General features: G+C 41.8%; 1 protein-coding gene across 6 annotated transcripts in view; it reads right to left on the reverse strand.

Moving 5' to 3' along the window:
• The window catches only part of ECPAS (Ecm29 proteasome adaptor and scaffold), a 108,799-nt gene extending 98,861 nt beyond the window's left edge, over positions 1–9,938 (reverse strand). The window contains exons 1-2 of one of the 6 annotated variants that reach the window (XM_043566677.1): positions 9,570–9,858; positions 1,747–1,850 (exon numbers count right to left, since the gene is read on the reverse strand). In XM_043566677.1, coding sequence (XP_043422612.1) covers positions 1,747–1,768 — 22 coding nt within the window. In that variant the 5' untranslated portion in view covers positions 1,769–1,850; positions 9,570–9,858. Of the gene's footprint in view, positions 1–1,746; positions 1,851–8,950; positions 9,326–9,569 lie in introns of those variants that run through there. The other 5 variants (XM_043566676.1, XM_043566675.1, XM_043566674.1 and 2 more) reach the window with 5 other exon arrangements.
• Positions 9,939–21,083: the final 11,145 nt, after the last annotated feature.

The following is a 21,083-nucleotide window of genomic DNA, read 5'->3' on the forward strand; positions in this document are numbered from 1 at the left end:
ATCAGACAGACCATCTTCCTGTCCCCTAGCCCACCAATCTTACCCCCCAGGGCCCAGGCAGATAGTGCAATATTGAAAGCCTTGCACCAGGATGCACTATGGACTACATTCTGAGCAGGAAAGGGAAAAGGAGTCTTCCTTCTCCTGCCACTTCAGAAGTCCTAGCCACCTGCATATGACGTCAGGCTACTTTAACCCAGCATAGCCCAAAGCAAGGCCACCCCCTCTTGCTCTCACATACACATTCTACTACCCCCTACACACACACACACACACACACACACACACACACACACACACACACAGAGAGAGGGAGGGAGGGAGAGAGGGAGGGAAGGAAGAAGTGACTAGGTTAGCTTGGCAGGGTTGGGCCAAGTGATGAGACAGAAGCCCTCATCTATTACCTAGATTTAATGAATAAGTGTCAGATTCTAGATGCACTAAGTTCCACAACCACTCCCACCTCCCAAGGAAGTCCTTTCCCCCAGAAACAGCAGCTGGCAGGTGTCCACTTAGAAATCAGTGTTAGTAAACTGATGAACAGAAAGATTAGTTCAGCTTATGAAAGCCAGCTTAGAGGAGACAATATACTATGCAAGAGGTCAAACTACATAAAAGTCAAATATGTGACAGTGAAGATCCACCCAAAGCAGCTAATTACTTAGGATAATGCTCATTTGGATGTGTAAACACTAGAATACTCCTTATTTAAGTCACTATTTAAATTCCAGCATTTGTGGTATACTGCTTGCCTTCAGTAGATCATTAATTTCATTAACACATCTGTCATGGGCCCAAAAACACTGACAGAGAAAGAATCTAGAAGCAAATGAACAATGTCCCCATTTCTCTTCTACAATTCCTCCAACCTCCCAATTTTCCATTTCTCTAAAATGGAACGAAGATAGCAAAAATAAACCAAAGTTTACTCTGAAGTTGAACTTTGATTTATAAAATATTCCATTCATTCTATCCCTCAAAATTCCACCTAAATGAATTCAGGCATCATACACATCATCAGCAATATACATACTGAAAAACAGAATGCACTGGGGGAAGGGGAATGCAATAGAAGACAGCAACAAAATGAACTTTGAGTTGAAGCCACAAAATCCCAGGTACTCACTGGATATTGAGCTCATGAGATCAGAGAGTTGCAATGTGAACATATAGAGTTTCAATCAAAGGACTATCCAATATCATCCAAGAAGGACACTGACACCGTACGGATTCAGCCTCAGAATGAAGTAGAATTAAGTGGCTTTTCTATCACAGTAGATGTCAAAAAGGCAGAATTAGGAATATCCAATTACTATCATGATGCCATTTTTAACGCCTTTTTTTTTTTTTTTTTTTTTTTTTTTTTTTTACAAATAAAACAATTAACTCCAGGATAATATTCCTGCAGCGTGTAAAATCATCTTTTGTGGCTGTGGCAGACAATACCACTTGTAAACGAACACTCATATAGATTTTTCCTTGTGCACACAGCTAAGCAATGTCTTCAAGTTTTATCTTTTTTCTCTCTCTTGCTGATTTTTTAAATTTATGTTTGTGCAATGACAGAGAATAGAGGCTTCAGGAATATATAAACTAACATGAACTTCACCAACTCTCTTAAGATAGCTAGAAAAGGAGAAAAACCCATGAAGATCTTGGCAGGAAAATGCTACTTGATAACCTATGCATTTTTAAATGCTACTACAAAAAAATGCACACATCCTAAGGAACTAAGGAACTACTAACCTCTACAATCAATGTGATACATGGTTTATCCAGTCTTGACAAAAATCCTCTGGATCACCAGTGGTACGTTCATCCACTCGTACACATGCAATTGTATAAAGAATCTATTATTTAGAACACCAGGAAAGAAAACAATTAAAAGATTTATACTCACAGCTACCATTAAGAAAACAAAAAAAGCACTTTTCATTTCTATGCTAAGATCTAATTTGATGCCCTGCTTTGTAAATTCAAAATGAGGAGGAAAAAAATTACAGTGATTATCAAATTGGAGAAGGAGTAAGGAATATGTCCACAAACAAAATTTATTGTATAGAAGTAATAGGCGAATACTTAAAAAAAATACACTGGTAATTATTCACAGAAGACTAAAAAAACTGGAATACCAATACAACATTTATTTTATTATATATGTATATGTGTACATATACATATAAATCATCAGCATACAAAGCCTTACATTAAAATTAGAAGAAAGTGTAATTATATAACATTTTTACAAGATGAGTATTAGTAGGTACACATTATTAGTACATTACAACTGAGGATGTAAGTGGTTAATATTCATAACCCTGGGAACCTCTGCCCTCTCTCAGCACTCCTGATCCCCTTCCCTGGTTCTTCTTTGTCTTCTTCTCACCCCTGCATATAGCACCAGACAGCTGTCCTCAGGACAATGTGTCCATTCCCATGACTCTACCATCACCCCCACACTCTACCAAGCTTCAGAACCTAAGTTCCTATACACAGGAATCCACATGCCTAGCACTATGCCCAGTTCTTAACATGTATTATCTCTTCCCCCTCTTATAACAACTCTGTGAAATAGATTTTGTTATTAACCCATTTTACAGATGAGAAAACCAAAGCCCAGAAGTTAGGTCCTCTGTTCAAGGACATTAATCGAATGCAGGAGAGCCAGGATTCAAAACCATCTCTGACTCCAACACCAGATGTTTTGTTACTGTTGAAAACTGTCTCCCCAAACAACATAACATGGGCGCCCCAGTAACTCAACTTACTCACTCAACAAATACTCTGTTGAACACAAACCTGTTCTCTCTTCTCCACTTCCACCTCCCTACATCTGTCTAAATACTACAATCTCCACTCCACCGCAATCTCTCCAGTAGATTCTTAGAATCATCTCTAACTCCTCCCTCTCTTAAATAATGCTCATCTACTTGGCCAATAATTTCTGCCTACGTTAGGGACTGTAGGATATATCACCTTCTTGCCAAATCCACTTTCACTCTCCCACTTCAGACCCTATGTTTCCTTCACTTGGCCACGGTGATACCCTCCTAATTAGTCTTGCGCTCTTGGTCTCTGGATTCTTACAATCAATGTTACGCCACTGCCACCTGTTATCCTTATAAAACAGATCTACTCATGTTACACTCCAGCTTAAAAGCCTTTGATGGTCCTCTTCTGTCTACAGAACAAAGTCCAAACTAGTTATGTTGGCATTCCCACACAAGCTGGTCCCAACCTATCTTCCCAGCTCCATCTCCTACTGCACCCCCCCCTGAATAATAATAATTTATATATAGCTTAATTGTTTAGACAGTGCATTTTCACATACGTTAATCATAACACTATGAGTATTTCTTATTATCCCAATTTTATGAGAAGGAAACTGAGACCTAGAAAGGTAAAATTATTTGTCCAAGATCCCAAATTGTAAGAAGAACAAAAAAAGGGCCAAGTATCAAACTACAAATTTTATCTCTTTTCCCAGCACCTCACACAGCCATAGCACGCCTACTCCAGTACATCAGACTCACTCACACTTTCTCTGAAAATGCACAACATTTTCTAACCTCTGTGTCTTAGCTTAATCTATTTTTCTCTTAACTTGGAATGCTATTCTCACTTGAAATTTCCAAAGAACTGTTAGGCATTTTTCATATTATGCCTCATATGAGTTATTTATATTCATATATAAACCTGTCTCTACACTGAATTATAAGCCCTATGAGGACAAGACCAGAAGTTGGTCAATTTTTAAAGTCTTATTTAACTGGAAAATGTGTGGGGAAAACAAGCCACATAAGATGACAAGCATCAAGGCACAGACTGGCCAGGCCTGAAACCAGAGACCAGAAACTTGGATCAGACCATCTGAGCACCCTGGAAGTGCCTACAATTTTAACATCTATCTTCTGAACAAGTTCGAATGTCCCAGTGCCAACTATTCTCACTGACACTGGCCTTTATTAAATATTAGTTTATTGAAAGCTTAATTCAAAACAGAATGGGGTGAAAATTAAGAATTAGAAGTTGATAAAAAATAGAAATATCATTATTTTCACTTTAACTTTTCATATGTGACTAAGTAACCAAAATTTAAAACATACAGGTTTGATTTACAAAGATCAGCTCAGCTGCATGGATGGCTGTCTCTAGGGCTATTTCAGTATGACCACAGAATCACGTTCACCTACACAGACAGCTTCCCACATCTCATCCTCTAAAAGCCACTAGGATTCCTGGCACTGGCAGAGCTTCTCTCAGAAGGTATCTGACATGTTGATTATCTGGCCAACTTTTGCAAGTGAAGTGCCCCATGGTTATGTCAAATGGTCAAATTGAATAGTGTCAGTGTGCCTTAAGATTACAGGCCATTACTCCTTGAGTTGTCTTTATCCCAATGAAGATCAGATTCTAAGGATGCCCTATAATTATGAAGCCCAGAATATGAAACCCCTCAACTGCTGACCAGGTGAAAAGTCACAAATGCTTCCTTCCTTCTATCAGAAGTCTCCCTATCCACTCCTGCAATATAACTACAATGTCAACTTTTCCATGAACTGACAGAGGATATTAGAAGAAAAACTAGCCCACATGCTCTGCACTGAATTTCATTTCATTCCAAACAGTTATAGCACCCTGAATATAAAGAAAAAAATTACAGACTATGATCTCAAGTAATTTACAATCTAGATTTCAGAACTCTCTTTAACAATCAGAACTAACTGTTCTCCGTGGTTGCATCTCACCCAAAAATCTACTATTTCTATTCAATAAACATCAGAATACTACCACATTTTATACACTACAGCAGATTTCTTCCAGAGACTATTAAGATGTGGGGGAGGGGGGGACATGTTGCTCTTGTTATAAACTGTATATTCTCCCTTTCAGAGATGGTAATACAGCAGTCAGTCGGAATTAACATATAAACAGGAATCAGAGAATCTGAATTGAAGTCCTAACTCTGTAACATGAAGGAAGTTCCACCACTGAGACAATAATAGGACTAAACTCACAGGGTTGCTGCAAGGATTCATTTAATATGTACAAAGTGACTAGAACACATGGTAAGCTTTTGGTAAACATTAAGCTTTACAATCACCTGACTCAAAGTGACAATTACATGACATTTGTGAAAGGATAACAGATTCTAAGATATCCCAGCCCAAGACTGTCCTGCTTACCTTTCATGTGTCAATGATACTCATCAACCAATCAATCAATAAAAATGAAATGAAAGAGAAACCTAACAGTTCTGCTTCTCAGGAGCTCCTGCAAAGTGCGGTGGCAGATACAACTGAAAGCACCTGTAGATTTAATTTAAATTTATGGCACGCATGTCACCTCAAATACAAAAACAGAAAATGCTGATTTGAAATCCATAGAAACCCACTGTTACCAGCCATACATCTCTAAATAGCAGACATAGGAACCACAGATAGCATTATTTTAGCATTATCTATATTATGTAAGCATACATTTTGGTCCTTAACATAGTTGTTTACAGTTATTCTTCCTTCTTCTCAGCAGTATTATAATTCCACTCGTGGACTGTGGTGTTTCTTTTGCACCCCACAGCAACGCTAAACAGTAGTCAAATAATTGTAATAGTAACATCCAGCTAAGATTTTTAGCAGCCCATCTGACTAGATCTTTTTGTCCACATGAACACTCTATGGTACACAGAGGTAAGACAGCCTAAAGCCTGGTTGAGTGCACACTGGAGTCTGAGACACCTGGGATTCAATTCCAACTCATTTGCTGCAGGACCTGGGGAACCTAAAAAGTCTGTTTTCCATTACATAAAACAGCAATAATAAGTTTGCCTACCCCTTAGGATTACTTTGACAAATAAAAGAATATACACAAAGCACTTAATGCTAGTCCTGAAATACTGAACGGGATGTTTACAAATAGCTCCAATTTACTCTGAAATGCATCTAAAAAGGATGGATTGAGTACTTAATGCCACTCAACTGTATAAAGATGATTAAGTTTTGTTATGTGTATTTTACCACAATTTTTTAATAAAAAATAAAATAAAGTGAAATTGTAAAGGTGGATTGAAAGATGGACAGATACATGATAAAGCTAATAAAATATCAAATGCAGAACCCAGGTAGTGAATATATAAATGCTTATTTTCAACTTTTCTGTATTTTTGAAGATTTTTACAATAAAATATTAGGGGAAAAAATAATGCAGATATCCAATAGTTCACTTTTATTTTCATCTACTACTGAAAAATAATAACCAGCAAATATTCAGATTCTTGGCTCCTTTTTAAAAAATCTTATAAAGCATCTTTCCATCAGCCATCTCTTTTATTATAGCCATTCTAAAACTAAAAGTGGCTTATTTGAAACTTCTTAGCCACTTACTTATGTATTTAATTTCAAGTTAAATTATTCTAAGGTACCAGCTGCCAAGCATTTAATCTCTTCTGAAGTACAGAAACCAAGTCAACAGACATTTGTGGTTGATGATTGATGATGTGACCAAACACAAAAATGGAAAAGCAAGGACTGGAATTATTTGCTCCTAACTTTTCCAGTAGCTGCTAAAACCATAAGTTCCTTAACCAGAAGGACTACCAGCACCTTAACAGGTACCTAATATACAGAAGCACAGTGCATCTACACATGTACATCAGCCATACAGAATGATACCCAATTCTTCTTCTAGTTGTGTCCTCCATTCCAAATGGTAATTCAGATTTTAAGTGTTTAGTGGTACATCAGGAACCCAGATACCATGCAGTATAACAATTTAAACAGACCACCTCACACCCATTGCAATGGCTACTTTCAAAAATACAGAAGAAAATAACAAGCGTTGGTGAGGATGTGGAAAAACTGGAACCCTTGCGCACTGTTGGTAGGAACGTAAAATGATACAACCACAGTGGAAAACAGTATGGTGGTCCCTCAAAGACTTAAAAATTGAATTACCAGAGGATCAAACAATCCCACCTCTGCATATAATGCCCAAAAGAATTGGAAGCATAATCTCAAAGAAATACTTGTACACCCATGTTCATAGCAGCATTATTCACAACAGATAAGATGTACAAGCAACCCCAGTGTCCAACAACAGGTGAACGGACGAGAGAATGTGATATATGTACACAATGGAGTATCATTCAACTTAAAAATGAAGAAAATACTGTCACATACTACAACATGGATGAACTTTGAGAACATTATGCCAAGTGAAATAAGGCAGTCACAGAAAGACAAACCATGTATGATTCCACTTATATGAGATACCTAGAGAGGTCAAAATCACAGAGACAGTCAGCAGGATGGTGGTTGCCAGGGGCTGGAGGAAGGTGGGGTGGGATAGGGAGTTAAGGTTCCGTGGGTACAGAGTTTCAGTAATGCAAGTTGAGAAGAATTCTGGAAATGGACGGTGGTGATGGTTGCACAATATGAATGTATTTAACACCACTGAACTGCACACTTAAAAGTGGTTATGATGGTAAACTTTATGTTATGTGTATTTTACCACAATAACAACAACAACAACAAAAATGGAAGAAAAAAAATCAGGGACCTGATCTTCCCAGGAGGCCTGGAAGGGTGCTCCAGCTTGGAATTGACAGAGGAACAATCAACTCTGTCACTCAAACCATGTCTATCTCTGAACACACCAGGAGACCTTGTCCACTCAGACTCTCCATCACGCCCAGGGTCACACCAACTGTGTATTTCAACTTCAAAATGAACAAACATTACTCTGCCTACACCAGTTTTATGTCAAAGCAGCAACTTAATCTCTCTAAACCTGCCTCCTCTTTAAAACAAGGATAATTCCTACCTACCTACTTCACAAGGTTGTTATGAGGGCAAGAGTGAGATCACGTACATATAAAAGTAGCTTCAAACTGCCAAGCACCAAAGAAACAGAAATTATTATGTTTATAACTACTTTCGGATGGAAATTCCGAAGGGACTATAACAACAAAAACTTCACAAGGCTTGCGACACCTCGCCCATGGTACATTCCATTTAAAACTCGCATCATCCCTAAGTAACACCGTTCTTGTTTTTGTCATGAACTGAAGGGCAGCGCTGAGGAAACAAACAAACGCTCAACGTAAGCATTTCATCTAACCACCCCCAAACGCAATCAGAAATCATCTTACATGTTCTAGGAAAATTCAATTTTTATGACCCCAGCGTGGGCCTGCGGCGCCTTGGAACTACACTTCCCACAAAGCATCGAGGTGAACCCGGGCGGCGGGCGGGGCGGCCTGGGATTCAGGGTGGCCACAGCTCTCCCCGAACCTAGATCGCCGGCCCCTGAAAAATTGCACCGTTTACGGTCGAGTGTGCGCTGGCTCTCCTTTCTGAAACGGCTGTCACCCCGCGGTTCCTCCTGCGTCTAGCACGGCGACCCTCTCTCCGCCCTCCCGTCCTTCCTGCTCCACCTGAGGGTCACCGCCTATTCTTGACCTTTCCGCTGATTTCTAAGGTGTCACAGAAAGGCACCTTCTTCCCTTCCTCCCCGCCAAACCTACATTTCTAGAACTCCCCAAACAGTTGGGACTCGGGGCCACGGCGGGGTCAGACGGGACGGGCCGACACTGCCCGCCACCCTGGGCCCCCAGCCTGTCCGCCCGCCCGAGCGTCGCGAGCAGGGGGCTGGGCTGCCCCCACCCCCGGGCCGGGGCGGATCGCGGGCAGAGGTGGCTCCGCCCGGGGCTCCGGTTTCAATTTCGCAACGTGACGGTGCAAACCTGAGGCCTACAAGCGCCGGCGGCCGGCGCCCCGCCCGCCCGCCAGGCCCGAGCGCCCCAGCCCCCCGCGGCCGCCGCCCGCCCACCCAACCCGGCACCCGGCGGGAGGCAGCGCGCCCCGGCCTGCCCGCCCGGCCCCGGCCGCCGCCCCCGGCCCTGAGCAGCGCCGGCTCCGACTCGCGGCCGCGGGCTCGCGGTGGCACTTACTCAGCTCGTCCTGGGAGGCGGAGGCGGCGGCCGCAGCCATGTTGCGCCAGGGAGGGAGGGAGGGGCCGGAGCGGGAGGGCGCGGACGCGAGGCGCGGGGGGCTCGCCGCTCGCGGTGCGGCAGGGGCCGGGAGCCGCCTCCGGTCGCTCGGCGCGGGCCGCGCTGCGCCCACGAGGCCCGCCTGCCGCCGCCTCCTGCGTCCTCCTCGCAGCACGCGTCGATCTCGCGGTCCCCCGCGAGCTCGCGACTCGGGCGCTCCCACCGCCTCGCGCCTCTGCGGAGCCGCCGCCGTCTGTCGGCCGAGTCCCGGTGCGCCCGGCCCGCCCGGCGGCTCTGCGGCTCCGCGCCGCGCTCGCCCAACTCACGCCGGTTTTATATTTAGAAAGAGCTGAGCCATCCTCCCAGCGGCCCCCCCGCCGGGCCCCTCGCGCGCCCGCCCGCCCGCGCTCGCTCGCTCGCTCGCGGCTCGTCCTGCCCACCTGCCGCCGCCCGCCCCGCGAGCGCTCCCCGCGCGGACCCGGCACGCGGCGGCCTGCGCGGGCGGCCCGGCCTAGCCGCCCCGCCGCGCCGTAGCAGCCTGCGGCGGCCGTGGCTCGGCACGGACGCGCGGGCCTCTGACCTGAATCCGAGCCGGTCTCCATGCCGGGGATGCTGCGCGCGGCGCCGCGAGGTGGGCGCCCGGAGGCGAGGCGGCGGCGGGCTCGGGCCCGAGGGGCCGCGCGCCGCAGTCCGGGAGGGGCCTGACCGGCTGGCCCGCGCTGACGGGGCCGGGGGAGATCCTCGAGGCGGGGCCCAAGCTCCCTTTTGAAAGGTCTGCGGCTGTCACGTTGGCCGGTCCCGACCTGAAGAAACACGTCTGTCCAGAGGAAGAGACGTGGACTCGGAGAAGTAGAGCCGGGCTCCGAGTCGGCGGGAGGAAGCCCCGCCCTGCGCCTCCCGCGAACTTCTCGGCCCCGGCGCGTGGAGCGCCCGGGACCCGGCTCCCCCGGCTCCACTTCTCACTAAAAGGCAGTGAGAAAGTGTACTTTTTCGATCCTCTCAGAACTAGGACGGCCGAGTGAAGGAAAGCCGCGAAGCCCTACCGAAAGTTACATGAACCTATATGTTTAAAGTTCAAATTCAAGTATATATGCTTACATGAACTTTTTTTTTTATTTGTAATACCTACGTTCTTTTAGGTAGCCCGAGTGATTTATTTTCAATATGCCGATTTTAACTTGACGGCTTAAGTTGGTCCGTGAGGTCGTGTACGTGAAAAACACTCGCAAAATGCAATTCAAATTAAGGGACTGCATAATTGCTGTACTTTAAGTGGTGGCACTGTCACAACAAATTAGGTACAAGATCAGATCCCTTTTTTTTTTTTTTTTTTTTTTTGTATAAAAGGAAGAAATCAAGACCCTAAATAGATTGAAATTGCGTCTATTCCTAAAAGAAATCTATAAAGCCCTGGTTACTGTCTTGAAAAATGACTATATGTCATTCCAGATGTGGGCAAGTACATCTTGTACTTGTACTGAGGCAAGTACAAGGTACTTACACGACATTAAAGACATCTATTTCCTTTATTGCTTTAATAAGGAAATTATACATGATCTTTGGGAACATTTCAAATGATTCAGAATGTCACAAAATTAAAAGTGAAGGGCCTTCCTCTTGCACATCCCTTCCTCTCCCACCATTTTCTCCCCAGAGAAAAATGTGGTTAACAGGTACAGTTGCGCTCTGGGGCCACATATCTACACCCTCAAAAGCGACTAGGAAAGAAATAGGCTCATACTCAACAATGAAGTTCTGCATCAGTTTCCCCACACACACACAATCTTCCATGTTAATTCAAAAAGGTCTACGTCACCACTCTTTTTTTATTAATGACCTCATAGCACGTTAAATTAACCAATTCCTTTTTTGAGGACATTTTGGCTCTTTAGTTCGATGTTGGCACAAAGTCACTGCATAACAAACTATTTGCCAAGACTACAATATGGAAGTGTATAAAATAAAGGCTGTCCCCCATCTCACTGTCCACCATCCCCTCATCCTACTCCCTGGAAAGAATCCTGTTTGATGCACCCAAACTTTCCGACTATGAATATATAAAGTAGCTGCACTAAGGATTGGTTTGGAGAAATGTTGACGTCTCATAACTTCAAATAGATTCTTCTAAAACCAACAAAAAAAAAACCCATAGAATATAAGTTTTAAAAAAAAGTTTGCTAGGCAATTTTAACTTATAGACAAAACTAGCATCTCATAAGTTCTATGTAGAAATTTTTAAAGTCCACACGTGCAAATCACAGATTTATGTTTATTTTAACAAAAATGGAATCCTACTACATACACTATTATGTAACTTTCTTTTCACCAAACAAGATATCACAGGTATTTTTCCATACCAGTAATGACAATAATAGCTAATACTAATTGTGCCAGGCACTGTTTTAAAGTGTTTTACATGGTTGGGGTGCCTGGGTGGCTCATTCAGTTGAACAACCAACTTCAGCTCAGGTCACGATCTCACGGTTTGTGAGTTTGAGCCCTGCATGGGGCTCACTGCTGTCAGTATGGAGCCTGCTTTCCCCCCTCACTCTCTCAATAATAAACATGGGGGGGTTACGTGGTTGAATTCACTTAGTTCTCACAACAATCTTATGAAGTAGGGATTTTTAATGACACCAGATCATGGAGGAACAAATCTAAAATGCCACAAACTAGAAAGGGGTAGAGTGGGAATTTGAACCTAGGCAGTGGGAATCATTCTTCACCACTATGGTCTGTTCAGAACTGCCTTCTTCTTGGGGTGCCTGGATAGCTCAGTTGGTTGGGTGTCTGACTTTAGCTCAGGTCATGATCTCATGGTTGGTGGGTTTGAGCCCCACATCGGGCTCTGAGCTCTGAGCCTGGAGCCTGCTTAGGATTCTGTGTCTCCCCCTCTCGCTACCCCTCCCCCACTTGCACTCTGTCTTTCCCTGTCTCTTGAAAATAAATGTTAAAACAATTTTTTAAAAAAGAACTACCTCATTCTTTTATTTTTTTAAGTTTATTTATTTATTTTGAGAGAGAAAGAGTGCAAGTAGGGGAGTGGAAGAGAGAGAGAGGGAGAGAGAGAGAATCCCAAGCAGTGGGAGCCAGATGCAGGGCTCAAACTCACAAACTGCGAGACCACGACCTGAGTGAAGTCAGATGCTTAACCGACTGAGCCACCCAGGTGCCCCTACTTCATTCTTTTAAACGGCTGCATGATGAGTACATGACAATATTTAATCATTCCCCTACTGACGAGCATTTAGGTTGTCAACAATTTTTGTTACTATTGCAAGCAAATACTACCATAAAAAATTCTTATACATGTATAAGCTAAGTCACATGTTATATAGAGAGACAGAAATATGTAGAGATAGGATTGTTAGGCAAAAAAAGACACCTTTAACATCTCATTATATACAGTACTTTATAGCAATTTACAATGCTGCTTCTAATCACTAGAGTTTAAAGCTATAAGCTTTTCCCATAAATAAATAAATAAATAAATAAATAAATAAATAAATAAATAAATAAATAAATAAATAAAAAGTCTCTAAGCTTTTTCATAGTTGCTTTCCCCCTTCATACTAGTTGTAGTTTCTTTTCCCCACTAAATAGCTTCATATTCTTACTACACACTTTGGTTTTGAATAGTGGCCTGGAGGGGCGCCTGGGTGGCGCAGTCGGTTAAGCGTCCGACCTCAGCTCAGGTCACGATCTCGCGCTCCGTGAGTTCAAGCCCCACGTCGGGCTCTGGGCTGATGGCTCAGAGCCTGGAGCCTGTTTCCGATTCTGTGTCTCCCTCTCTCTCTGCCCCTCCCCTGTTCATGCTCTGTCTCTCTCTGTCCCAAAAATAAATAAACGTTAAAAAAAAAATTAAAAAAAAAAAAAGAATTTATAAAAAAAAAGAATAGTGGCCTTGAGGTACTTCCTATCTAGAATTTACTTCAATTTCCAAAACAGACAAGAAGGAATTGTGGAAGGGGGTGAAGGGGGGGGCAGAGAAGAGGCCACTGGGAAGCCAAAATAATGTATCACAAAATCCAAGAACTAAAAACTTACATCTTGTAGATTTAGAAGTCCCCTCTCCCTCTGTTAGGCCCTAATCACACTAAATGCAAGCATAGTTCTAACAAAGTAAATAGTCTTGTTTCCGTAGTCAAAGCAAGTTAGAAACAGAGTATGAGAGAGCATTCTTCTGGGCAAGTACTAGGAAGACAGAAGAGCTACTAGACACCCTAAAAACAAGAGAAAAAGGAGGAAAACTATAAACAGAAGCTATAAGAGCTCAAAAAGCAAAACATGCTGGTGTTATTTGTTAAGTACAAAAAGCACCACCCCCAAGAGGCCCTGACGTCATTTCACCTGAATAACTGATGTTCATGGTGATCATCCTGACATCAAGAAACAGTAAAATGATGTCTACTATATCAGCATCAAAAATCAAGGAAGTACAGAGTATATCTTAAAAAGCTGTTCATCCAAAATGATTCTAATAAGCAATTTTAGATGCCTAAAAGGATTGATTCTAAACTATCTAGAAAATCTAGTTATCCCAAATGATTCAATGATCCATTCCCAAGGATCTCTAGAGAAGCCAAAGTTCTGCAGAGATGTGTCTCATACAGTATTCATTTTGGTTGCCGAAGAAGTCGGGTACTGGGTCCAGTCTGCCAACAGAATCCACAACGCTAATGATCTTCATCTCTGCTCTTTTCAGTTATTAAAAACATGTTTCACTACACATAAAACCATGTCATGGCTCAAAAAATTCTGTTTTCTAAAAATCAAACTCCAAAACATCAGTCCTAACCGCCATGTAGAATCCTTCCACTGTTGTACTCCCCACTTCCTGTGGATTTAAAGTACATTTTGGATCCTCCCCATTGCCTCAAACATTTCCACTACTCTCTGGTCTCTGTTTCCTCTAAGTATCATGTGCTCCACTCTCAGTCCGAACCCCGAAGATGGTAATGAATTCAAGTGTTTCTTCCCTTGGTTTCTATCTTAAAAGTACAGTGCCAATCAATCCCCAACCTTTGGCAAATCTTATCATTCACTTTATTTTTCCCTCCCAAATATCTCTGGAAAAAGGCAAAAAGCTGACCTGGTTCAATACAGTACTACACCTTGCATCTTAGAAGATAAGGCAACATTTTCTCTACGGATAAAACTTATCCCTATACCAGAAGATCCTCTGATTTTCTTTAGATGGTGGTTTCAAACCTTTTGATTCACATTCTTCCTCCTGCCCCAAATTTATGAAATTTGGGTAATCCATTTACACATTTTTAGATTGACATCTCAAATTTTCCCTTATAAATAGTTGAAAAGGAGAAACTTTGACAACAAATTCTATTGTAAATATTAGTTTTGTTTTGTTTTTTTAAGAGAGAGCACACTCAAGAACAGGGGGAGAGAGGCAGAGGGGCAGAAGGTGAGAGATAGAATCTTAAGCAGGCTCCACACTGAGTGGGGCTCCATCCCATGACCCTGAGATCATGACCTGAGCTGAAATCAAGATTCTGAGGCTCAACTGCCTAAGCCACCCAGGCACCCCAATATTAGCATCTTAAAATAAAAACCCTTCCGTTATTTAAAAGTACATATATATAGGATCTAATTAAGATATTGATTTGATGCCTACTATCTTCTATTTAAAAATACATGAATAGGGTGCCTGGGTGGCTCAGTTAAACCTCTGACTTCAGGTCACGATCTCAAGGTTCGTGGGTTCAAGTCCTGAATCAGGCTCTGTGCTAACAGCTTGGAGCCTGCTTTGGATTCTGTGTCTCCCTCTCTCTTTGCCCTTCCCCTGCTTGTGCACTCGCTCTCTCTCAAAAATAAATAAACATTAAGAAAATACATGAACAAGCTCTTAATAATTAGAAATTTTACATAATTACATTTGCTCCTTGAACTTCTACACCAACATGTTTCTTCCCACACAATAATTTATTTTTTTAAGTTTATGTATTTATTTTCAGAGAGAGAGAGTGTGTGTGTGTGCGTGCACAGGCATGCACACGAGCAGGGGAGGAACAGAGGGAGAAAGGGAGAGAGTGAGAGAGACAGAGAGAGAATCCCAAGCAGGCTCCATGCTCAGTACAGAGCCGGATGTGGGGCTCCATCTCACAAACCCTGAGATCATGACTGGAACCAAAATCAAGAGTCAGATGCTTTACCAACTGAGCCACTGAGGTACACCTCCCATGATAATTTATACTAATGCAATATAGTTTTAACCTTGAAAGTCCTTGAAAGTACCCTTTTCTTCAACAAAAATGATATGTAACATAAAAGTATTTAAATTTTTTCTGTGGCCATCTAAAGAATTATGATGATTGAATAACCATAATTAATAGTAGTACACAACTTGTCAAAACAACATAAATATATTACAATTTTTTAGAGGTTTCAACTCTTAGTGATTGGCATATTTTTATGTTACAACTTCTGAGAGTTGTAGGGGTAGGGGCTTTTGGAAAGAAAAAAAATATGTAGGTATAGCTATTCACTTCCTCATTACCTAATTTAGTATATCAAATTGTCCCTTTGATGTCACTTGAAGCTCTTCCCTGGGGGTAATCAACCATACTTAGACTGGAGGTAGCTGAGAGGTGTGGCTTGTTTTGGAAAGTCAGAGAAGGGCCATTGTGAAATAGGACACCGTGACTCTATTTTTTTTTTTAATTTTTTTTCAACGTTTTTTATTTATTTTTGGGACAGAGAGAGACAGAGCATGAACGGGGGAGGGGCAGAGAGAGAGGGAGACACAGAATCGGAAACAGGCTCCAGGCTCTGAGCCATCAGCCCAGAGCCCGACGCGGGGCTTGAACTCACGGACCGCGAGATCGTGACCTGGCTGAAGTCAGACGCTTAACCGACTGCGCCACCCAGGCGCCCCTCTATTTTTTTTTTAAGATTTTATTTTTAAGTAATCTCTATGTCCAGTGTGGGACTCAAACTCATGACCCTAAGATCAAAAGTCACATGCTCTCCTGACTGGGCCAGTTAGGCACCCCATGGACACCTTGACTTTACAGCATTCTTAGGCAAAACAAATTAAATGAAAAATGTATATGATCTACAGATTGATTCTCTTAACGTTATCCATGTCCTTGTATTCCAAGAGATCCCTCCCTACTCCCAGGGGACCATAGCTTCAGCATAGTTCATCTTGAGTGTTCTTTCTTCTTATCCTACTCTGTCCCTAGTTTCTCCTTAGAAAAATAACCTACCCCACCCTTCTCTATCCATTCTCATATTCAAGCCGCTCCTGTATTCTGTCCTCAACCCACTGGACCTCCCTGAAACTAATCAATAGCAAACTCTGATGGACACTTTCATCCTGATCTTGTTTGAACTATGGATTCAGCCTCCCTTTCAAAACTCTCCTCTGCTAGGTTTTCCCTACACAATTTCCTCCTGATTCTTTTCCACTTATCAGTTGCCTTCATTGTCCTCTCATTCTCTGCCACCCCTTTGAAGTTGGGACTTCACTTCAGTTTTAAACTCAGACCATTTGACATTCTACCCGCTCTTTCTTTGCATTCCCCACTCCCTCATCTTCAATTACTAAATAACTACTTTCTCTCTCCAGTTAAGTTCTCTTGGACATGTCCACCTAAATGTGCTACATCCACTTCAAACTCAATATATCCGCAACTGAACATATTTTCCTTCTCAAACCAACTTCTTGTATCCCTCAAAGTGTGTGAAACCAGCATTCAGTTGACCAAAACAGAGACCTGAGAGTAACCCATAATTCTACTTTCTCCCTCACTTTTATTCACTATCTGCAGATTGTCACTGAGTAGTATCAGTTAGGGTTTCTCTGGTCCCCACCACAGAACCCAACTCATGTAAGTAGAACAATATTTGAAGAAGAGTACTGGAGTAGTTCACAGAAACAAGGAATAATGAAACAAATATGTTCCAAAAAGATAAGAACTGGGCAGCAACCAGGATCTCTGGACCAGGAACTTGAAGATCATCCCTCAGGGAATTGCAACCAGATGATTCAGCAACAGCACAGCCTTTCATTTCTGGATGTTGTGGAATAAGAATTATAAGCTCCAAACTTTGATTCAACCTTGATTAAAAATAAAAGAAACCATAGGGGCAAATGATAGTAGATGAAAGGTAAATAACTTTATTGACATAAATTCTTTGGGAACCCAAAGTAGTGTGTTGGTCTATTCTGTTGTTGTTTCTCAACAACAAAAGAGATGATTAACACACACACACACACACACACATTCTGATGCCTAGAGGAGCATACTAAATAAGAGACCAACTCGTGAGTGGCAGAGGTCATGTTTAAGTTTCAGATCTAGATCTGCTCTGTTTCTTGTTTTTATGATTATTGCTTCTTTAATATTTCATAAAAAACAAGAGACTACCATCTTATGTAATCCAATTATCTCATTCATGCTATAAATGAATTAACTAATCTTAGGTATACTATATATATTGTGTGGGTTCTTTTGTCAAATCAAGAGTATTTCGAATGACTCTCTCTCATACCTGGAGAAAGTAAGATATAGCTGATCCAAACACAAAAAAGTCTGATTCCTTTGACAGTGTCAAGTTTAAAATCCTGGTATGGGAGAGTTGATTGATTTAGTTTGGATCACTTGTCCCCACTGATGGAGACTTGGGACTATTTAAAAAAAATTTTTTTTAATGTTTATTTATTTTTGAGAGAGAGAGACAGAGACAGAGACAGAGTGCCAGCCAGGGAGGAGCAGAGAAAGGGGAAGACATGGAATCCGAAGCAGGGTCCAGGCTCTGAGCTGTCAGCACAGAGCCCAAAGAGGGGATCAAGCCCATGAACCGTGAGATCATGACCTGAACCGGACACTTAACAGATCGAGCCACCCAGGTGCCCCTGGGATATTAATAGAAGGACAAAGGGAAAGTTGAACAATAAGACAAACAATAGTAACCACCTCCCACTAATCTAAATAGCAAATATTCAGTCTCCTTAAAATGGTTCTAATCTGCCACTTCCTCTCTATTACTTGCTTTAGTCTACTTTCTCCAAGGCATCTCTTGGTAAAAAGTCTTCAGCCTTTAATCCTTTGCATTCCAGCTTGTGTCTTCTTCACTTTACCCTAATAAAGATCACTGTTACTCTGGAGGTTTACCATGATTTCTCTAAGTTTTTTTTTTTTAATTTTTAAAAAATGTTTTATTTATTTTTGAGAGAGAGAGAGAGAGAGAGAGAGAGAGAGCGCGCGCACGAGCTAGCGGACATGCACACACGTGCATGTGATGGGCAGGACAGGGGCAGACGGGCCAGAAGATCGAGGAGGGGCTCACACTCACTGTGATATCATGATCCCAGCCCAAGTCAAATGCTTAACTGACTGAGCGACCCAGGCACCCCTTAATTTTTTTAATGTTTACTTATTTTGAGAGAGAGTGCATGCGTGCACGTTCAAGTAGGGGGAGAGGCAGAGAGAGAAAAAAGACAGAATCTCAAGCAGGCTCTGTGCTGTCAGCGCAGAGCCTGACACGGGGCTCAATCCTATGAAACATGAGATCAAAATCTGAGCCAAAACCAAGAGTCTGCTGCTTAACTGACTGAGCCACTCAGGCGTCCCTTCTCTATGTTTTAATTCTTTTTTTAAATTTTTTTAATGTTTATTTACTTTTGAGACAAAGAGAGAGAGAGCATGAACAGAGGAGGGTCAGAGAAAGAGGGAGACACAGAATCTGAAACAGGGTCCAGGATCTGAGCCGTCAGCACAGAGCCCGATGCGGGGCTCGAACCCACAGACCGTGAGATCATGACCTGAGCCGAAGTCGGCCGCTTAACCGACTGAGCCACCCAGGCGCCCCTCTATGTTTCAATTCTTAAAATTTAATATGTATATACACATATGCTTTATACATTTTTATATTGTATGTATTTTATTATAAATACAAAGAATTTATTAATGCATATATATTTTATAACTTAGATATAATTGACATATAAGATCATATTCTTTCTAGGTGTACAACATAATTTAATATATGTGTATTACTATATGATCACCATAATAAGTTCAGTTAACATCCATCACCACACACAGTTTAAAAGTTTTCTTGTGATGAGAATATTTAAGATCTACTCTCTTAGCAACTTTCAAACATACCATACAGTTTTGGGGTTTTTAAATGTTCATTTATTTTTGAAGGAAAGAGAGACAGAGCAGGGGAGGGGCAGAGAAAGAGGGAGACAGAGAATCGGAAGCAGGCTCCAGGCTCTGAGCTGTTAGCAGAGAGCCCAACACAGGGCTGGAACTCAAGAGCCATGAGATCATGAACTGAGCCAAAGTCGGATGCTTAACTGACTGAGCCACCCAGGCGCCCCTACAGTTTAACTATAGTCACCATGCTGTATATTATATCCCTAGGACTTTATTAATTTGTAACTGGAAGTTTGCACCTTTTGGCCATATTCACCCACTTTGCATACTCCTCCATCTTATAGTATATTTAGTGGTTTTTCAAGACAGCTTAGCCTCATTAACATCTCTCAAACATCAAACATTAAACATTTCTTGCAATTCCACCCTTTCTTGTCACCCGTTATTCATTTTTCTTCCACCTGTCTAAAGTTTGTTTGTTTCCATCATTTCCCCTTCCTACTCCTTTAAATACACCTTATTGGCAAACTTTTCCTGTAAAGGGCTTGCTAATACATAGTTTAGGCTATGTGCGCCATAGAGTTTCCTTCACAACTACTCAACTCTGCCATTATAACATGAGAGCAGTCATAAACACTAAATAAATAAAGGAGCTTGCCCATGTTCCAACAAAACTTTACTTAAAACAGTGGGCTGATTTGGATTAGGGACCGTAGTTTGCTGATGTCTCATTTAGGAGCCTCTTGAGAAAGGGAGACTAGGAAATGAATGTTGGGGACTTGCATGTCTAAAAATGTCTCTAATCTCCAACTTAAGTACTCAGGATGGCTAGAATAGAATTCCAGGTTGGAAAAACCGCTCCTCATAATTTCAAAGGTACTGTTCAATTTTTTCCTACTTTCCACAATGCGTTTCCTTCAGCTCAGCTAGCTCCACTGGCCTTCAGAGGTAATGCTTTCCCTTAAGATTTTACTCAGGCTAACAGAGCTATTTTACTTCATTAGTAACATTTTTCACATTTCTAAAAACCCATTTGAAGAAATTGACCATTATGTTTTCCAATTTCCTATACCCAAGGAATACCTTTTCCTGGAATTTAGTACCAGAAAAATGTTTGGCTCTCAGGGAAACTTCTATGCTGTCTTTTATGAGACGATAAGCATTAAGTAACCCACTGTGATCCATTTTTTTGTCCTGACCGTTATTATCCAATTGCATTCAGCTCTCATACCATATTCATTTGTATCCTCTGACGTTTATTAAAAGTGAATACATGTGAAGGAATTGCCAAAAGGAAGGCCACTATTTTGTCAGCTTGTGGCAACACTCAAGGCTGAAGGGATAGAAACAGGTATTTCCTTTCAACATCAACATCACATTGTAATAATATATTTCTAGATGGGCTAGATATCATTGCAACCATCTTTACAAAATATTATCTACCATATAGTGCATCATTTTGATCATTTCTTTGTTCCTACCTATCCACATTTGCAATAACTCACCAAAACCTACTACTACTATGTCCTGGGCCTTTTTTAGTTCACCACCAATTAGACCACCTTCATCGTCCCACCTGGATTATTGCACAACATCCTGACAAAACTAGGCTTTTTGCCTCCAGCTTTACCTCTTTCCAATCTCTTCTCCATCCTGAAGCTAAAACAGCTAAAAAACAAGCAAACAAAAAGCCCACTTATTTGATTAAGTGTTCCCTAGTGTGCTTATCCTGACTAGAGATCCCACCAGATTGCTTATAAGTGAAACTCATTGATATGTGTTTTTTCTCTTTCTCTTTCTTTACTGATGCACAACCCATCACTCTTTACCGCGATGGTTGCTTTTAATCAAAAGTTAGTTTGGTCACCAGTTCCAAGGAATCATTTTTTCCTGGTAATTTATTCATACGCAGCATGTCACTTAATTACAGAACATTTCAACTTGTGTAGTGTTTCTCAAAGTATAGT

The sequence above is a fragment of the Prionailurus bengalensis genome, chromosome D4, assembly GCF_016509475.1.
Source record: "Prionailurus bengalensis isolate Pbe53 chromosome D4, Fcat_Pben_1.1_paternal_pri, whole genome shotgun sequence".
Classification (NCBI taxonomy): domain Eukaryota; kingdom Metazoa; phylum Chordata; class Mammalia; order Carnivora; family Felidae; genus Prionailurus; species Prionailurus bengalensis.